General features: G+C 33.3%; 1 protein-coding gene across 1 annotated transcript in view; it reads left to right on the top strand.

The window, feature by feature from the left end:
- LOC108738708 (propionyl-CoA carboxylase beta chain, mitochondrial-like) overlaps positions 1–6475 on the top strand; it is a 36064-nt gene that overhangs the window by 28601 nt on the left and 988 nt on the right. Inside the window, 6 exon segments of the mRNA XM_025975367.1 lie at positions 491–678; positions 737–939; positions 1023–1030; positions 2884–3071; positions 3130–3332; positions 5241–5449. Of these exon segments, the coding sequence (XP_025831152.1) occupies positions 491–678; positions 737–939; positions 1023–1030; positions 2884–3071; positions 3130–3332; positions 5241–5449 (999 nt within the window).

Here is a 6475-nt window from a genome sequence, read left to right as displayed (position 1 = left end):
CAACAAGGTCCATTTAAATATATGGATATCTACTTGCTGAAACGAATCCCGGCGTAGCTAACCTCAACGTGATAGGCGCGTTACCATAATCGAATAAAATTTATCAATAAACACTTAAACTTTTTTTTTAATTTATAATGTACCTACGTATAATCAAAAAATGTGTTAATTTCAAAAGAGCATGAATCTTATAACTTTTGATATATGTAGACGTTTGAAATAAAATAACAAGGTAGGGGTAAACAGCTTTTATTTCGTTAAACCGACACCGAGGTACCATCTTTCTGTTCTAAGGCTTCCTTAATGTAGGTTTATCAGTCAGTAATATCTAGTATATGTATAGATGATACAAAGCAAATAACAGGTGCATATTGTGAACAGAAGGTAAAATTAACACATCGACATAAAATGTAGCTTTGTATCTTTTCATTGTATCTTTACCTTGCTTATTAAAAATGATTCCTACTTATCATAACGGGAACAATTTTAGTCTGTAACGAATGAAGTGGTAACTCAAGAGGAACTAGGAGGAGCGAAAACGCATACCACAGTTTCAGGTGTCGCTCACAACTCTTACGCAAATGATGTAGAAGCTCTTTTACAGTCAAGAAATTTTATGAGTTTTTTACCACAATCAAATAACGAATCTGCACCGATACGAGTTTGTGAAGATTCCTGGTAAGCATTATAAAAGTAATCGATGATAATACATAAAAACACATTAAACTATTTAAAGTGACAACTCTAAAGTTTTGGAGACAATAATACCATCGAATTCAAACTTACCTTATGACATGCTGGATGTGGTGTATGGCATCGTGGATGAAAGGGATTTTTTCGAAATAATGCCACAATATGCGAAAAATATAATAATTGGATTTGGACGAATGAATGGAAAAACTGTTGGCATAGTTGGAAACCAACCTAAAGTTGCAGCTGGTATTTAAACATTTTCTAAAAAACGAAGATATGAAGTCGTAATTGTATTTATTTTATATTTACCTCCAACGCGAATAAAACAGTTTACTGTGTATGTGTGTATATGCGTACGTGCGTATGTATTTGTGTGCATGTATGCATGTGTCTGTTTGGATTCACGCATGAACGCACCCATACACATACACGCACGCACGCACNTATAATCCGAATATGATCGAGGTAGTACTGTACATGTATACATATTGAAAAACAAATTAATTAACTTTTTTTGTTTGATACGCATCTTTTCCAATAAATAGAGCAAAAAATTATGATTTTATTAATGTATCATAGATTGAACTTTTATCTCCCTCCTTTCTCCCTCCTTTTTGTATTTATTCGTTAATATCAAGTTGTCATGTTTACAAAATGCCGAATGCCAATAATAAAATTGATACATTAAGTTGGCCATGAAATAAAAGAAAGCAAGAATCTAAAAAGTCTAAAATTTTAATTGCAATCAATAAACGAAATTATGAAAACAAATAATTAATACGAGGTAGGTAATGACACATTATGGTACAGCTTTATTGTTTATTTTTTATGCCAATTAATTCGGCATTAAGCATGGCGACTTGATATTAACGAATAAATACAAAAATGATGTTTTAATAACAGCACTGAACTTTTAAATTCAATGTGTGATACATCAATGAAATCGTTTCTTTTTGCTACATTTACTGACATAAAAATCCAACATGGGGTCCATAAGAAAATTAAAAGTGAACTTTGAATCAACCTGGAAAATTTCTGATAATTTCATTAGAAAGTCCATTGCCAATAATGTAAATGTGGTAAGTTTTATATTTCTTCAAATAAATAAAAAATTTTTAAAAAAGAACAAAATGGTAAATTTCAGTTTTTGGAATATCTCGAGAACGATTGAAGTTCACTTAGTTTTTTTCAGATTCTTGAAAAGCATAAAAAACACGGCTTCTCTGTAATTTAACCCACACTGTATCTCTTACCGCTTTGGATAACCCACTCAATATGCACTCTAAGTATGGCCATCCCGTATAATAATATACAAATAACATTAGAAAATACCACAAATGGCGCGGTAAACGCCATCTGTAGTACGATGCTACATTTTAGGATTACGTATGCTCCAACAAGGTCCATTTGTATGGATATCTACTTGCTGAAACGAATCCCGGCGTAGCTAACCTCAACGTGATAGGCACGTTACCATAATCGAATAAAATAATTCGAAGTGGTCTGTATTCTGTCGAAACTGCCAGACGCGGATCGCGATTTCGATCTTTTTGGATCTCATCAGCGCGTCGCAGACAGCTCCGACAGAACACAGACCAACTTTTACCTGCTGTCTTAACAGCGCGTTTTAGAAAATACCACAAATGGCGCGGTAAACGCCATCTGTAGTACGATGCTACATTTTAGGATTACGTATGCTCCAACAAGGTCCATTTAAATGTATGGATATCTACTTGCTGAAACGAATCCCGGCGTAGCTAACCTCAACGTGATAGGCGCGTTACCATAATCGAATAAAATTTATCAATAAACACTTAAACTTTTTTTTTAATTTATAATGTACCTACGTATAATCAAAAAATGTGTTAATTTCAAAAGAGCATGAATCTTATAACTTTTGATATATGTAGACGTTTGAAATAAAATAACAAGGTAGGGGTAAACAGCTTTTATTTCGTTAAACCGACACCGAGGTACCATCTTTCTGTTCTAAGGCTTCCTTAATGTAGGTTTATCAGTCAGTAATATCTAGTATATGTATAGATGATACAAAGCAAATAACAGGTGCATATTGTGAACAGAAGGTAAAATTAACACATCGACATAAAATGTAGCTTTGTATCTTTTCATTGTATCTTTACCTTGCTTATTAAAAATGATTCCTACTTATCATAACGGGAACAATTTTAGTCTGTAACGAATGAAGTGGTAACTCAAGAGGAACTAGGAGGAGCGAAAACGCATACCACAGTTTCAGGTGTCGCTCACAACTCTTACGCAAATGATGTAGAAGCTCTTTTACAGTCAAGAAATTTTATGAGTTTTTTACCACAATCAAATAACGAATCTGCACCGATACGAGTTTGTGAAGATTCCTGGTAAGCATTATAAAAGTAATCGATGATAATACATAAAAACACATTAAACTATTTAAAGTGACAACTCTAAAGTTTTGGAGACAATAATACCATCGAATTCAAACTTACCTTATGACATGCTGGATGTGGTGTATGGCATCGTGGATGAAAGGGATTTTTTCGAAATAATGCCACAATATGCGAAAAATATAATAATTGGATTTGGACGAATGAATGGAAAAACTGTTGGCATAGTTGGAAACCAACCTAAAGTTGCAGCTGGTATTTAAACATTTTCTAAAAAACGAAGATATGAAGTCGTAATTGTATTTATTTTATATTTACCTCCAACGCGAATAAAACAGTTTACTGTGTATGTGTGTATATGCGTACGTGCGTATGTATTTGTGTGCATGTATGCATGTGTCTGTTTGGATTCACGCATGAACGCACCCATACACATACACGCACGCACGCACTCACTCATTTTCTTACTATGCCCACTTATTCGTAAGTAATTTTGGGATTTTAATTAAAGAGCTGACTTCACCAGGAAATTTGTTAGCTTTATTATTCTACAGGTAACAGGTTTTATCTTTTTTTTTATTCTATTGAAAGAAACTCAAATTTATGTAGGTACCATTAAGAAATTGAACTTTATCATGTATTCTGATTCGTATGCTTGCTTCACCTCATTCCTTTATCTTGCCCAATTCAATGTAGATCCATTTTAGATAATCAATTAATATCGCCGGTTCTGTTTCTTCTCGATCTACATTGTCTTATTTTCTGGCCATACTTGTTTCCTAGATTTAGCCATAAAATTTGTTTAGCTTTTTAGTACGTAACTTAGAATTACCATTTAATTTTCTCCACATTAACTCCATGAAAGCAAATCAATTTTTTCATCAACCGTTTATTGCATTTCTTTCGTGGAAGACTTATCATGGGCTGAACATACGTTCCAGCAGCAATCATGCATATTAGATAGAACAGATGCCAAGAAGCATATGAGAGCGGAGCTTAAACCTGAATGAGGCTCCGATCTGCCGTTTGCACTTTAGTGATTAGGTACTTGGAGTCATTTCTATTGAACAATGCACAGGTCGCTTCCGTTGACATTACATTGACCGTAACCTTCAAGATTAGTTGAAATTGAAATCGAATTTTTTAAATAGAACCTCCTAAATATTAATTGTTGGTCCCGAATTTAAAAGGCGTGTATAATTGTTTATTTAGAGGCTATTTTAACGATAAAATATTAAATAACATTGGATAATCAGGAAAGAATAAATTTTTATGGAGAACAACACTGATACTTTGGGTCGTCCTGCCATTAAATTCAGGTCTCCATTGAAAGTTTTTGGCTAATTATTTAATATCCTTTAGAGTTTTGTCATTGAAATAATCTCTGAACGTACCAAGTAAAGTAACTCAAACACCCATCCGAATGTAAAATTTTATGCTCTTTTCTAATTCTGGTTCAAAAATAGGGGTTTCTATGATCTATCGATCTTCAAAGGAACTCATAGTGAAAGTCAAATCACTATTACAAAGGTTATTTTTGAATTGGTACTTCTCTTAACTAGATATTTAGCTCGATAATTTAATAGGCCAATTAATTTTTGATCCATTAGGACACCATGTTTCTTCTCAAACGTTTCAGGCAAACCCGTCTGATTAGAAACTTCGAAAAGACGACGGAAAACTATCCGATGACCTGCTGATTAAAGTAAGGAAACCGTACAACAAGTTCGGCTTCAATCCTACGAGATTTAATGAATTTTGAATGTCAATAACCATTTTGTGACGTATTTTGAAATTGGATTTGAATTTACCACTGTGTTGGATCTAAACGGTATAGAAAACCATAGTAGATCCTGACAATATTTTGTTTTCCAATGAAGCACGTTTTCATTTAAACCGGCACGTCATCAACAAGAATTGCAGATAAAATCCTCAAGGTCCTTTCACACCCTTAAGAGATGCAGTTTTGGCTAGATGAATTATTGGCTCCTATTTCTTTGAATATCAGTTCTCACGAAAAGACGAGAGACGTAATTTTGCAAAACTATTACGTTTATTCAGTATGATTGCCTTAAGGAGTTAAATCGAAAAATTATTACGTATTCTATAAAAACATAGACTACATCACATGTCAATATATTATACATTACTTTATGTATTCAGGTTGTTTGGATATCAACGCCTCCACTAAAGCAGCGCGATTTGTGAGATTCTGTGATGCTTTCAATATTCCACTTATTACATTCGTAGATGTTCCAGGGTTCCTTCCAGGTACCAATCAAGAATACAATGGCATAATTAGACACGGGGCAAAACTTCTCTATGCATACGCTGAAGCAACTGTACCTAAGCTAACAGTTATTACGAGAAAGGTAATTTTCATTTCAAATAAAGAAAAAGATTTTATTACTTTGTTTAGTAAAATATTAAATACTAAGGTAAAATAACTAAGGTAAAATAAAACACACTAGATAATATTCACTAAAACTAGCTACATTATTTTTCGAAAAATTCGTGTCAAATTTACAGAGAAACGTACAACCATATCATACGTATATGACCCATTTATATATGAAGGTAATGTTGTAGATAGACCACAAACTGCAACTACAGAGTTCTAACGGTGAATTGTAACTACCTTACTCTCAACAAAAGGTTAGAATAAATTACCTTTTTGATTTCAGTAGTTTCTATCAAACCTTAAAATGTATTAACAAATGAAATTTCGTGGATCTGTAATACTAGTCGTCACTACTGAAAGGATAGTAGTAACAAAACTCGCTTAAGTGACTGATGTGTTTTATTTTATTCTATTTTATAAAAAAAATTTTAAGTTTATATATAAGATGTATTTAAAATAAAAGAAGATTATATAAGTATTAATTTAGACTTGGGACTCTAGAGAAATATCACTCCAAAAGCTGTTTCGCCTATTGGAAATTATACAGATGTATGAGATGGGGAAGGCACTTTTTACATATATGTATACCAATTAAGCTGAGGTGGTAGAGACAAGACTTTGAAACGAGGAAAATGGTGGTCGTTGATCAGAGAGAAATGAGAGTGTAAAAGGGAATAAAAATGACCTTGTAGAAAACCAAAAGTGTATTTTCAGATGGAAACGAAGGAGTGGAAGTGCAGAGGATGGAGATTACAAACAGAATAAATAAATAAACTATTAAGATGTAACCATGAGACCGTCAATCTGGCTTTTTCTCTGTACTTGCGGAGGGAAGAAAGGCACTTTACCCACCCACCATAACCGTACATTTTCTCTTTTTTTATGTGGAGAGGGAGAGGAGGTACTGTTACCTACTGTAACCTAACCATCAAACTTCTAATTCTACCATAAACAGTAGTAAGGAAATAAATAAAGAATCAGAGCCAATGGGGTGAAA

Source organism: Agrilus planipennis, unplaced genomic scaffold (assembly GCF_000699045.2).
Source record: "Agrilus planipennis isolate EAB-ADULT unplaced genomic scaffold, Apla_2.0 scaffold207, whole genome shotgun sequence".
Lineage (NCBI taxonomy): Eukaryota > Metazoa > Arthropoda > Insecta > Coleoptera > Buprestidae > Agrilus > Agrilus planipennis.
Note: the sequence above shows the minus strand (reverse complement) of the source record. Positions and strands in the feature narration are given on the sequence as shown.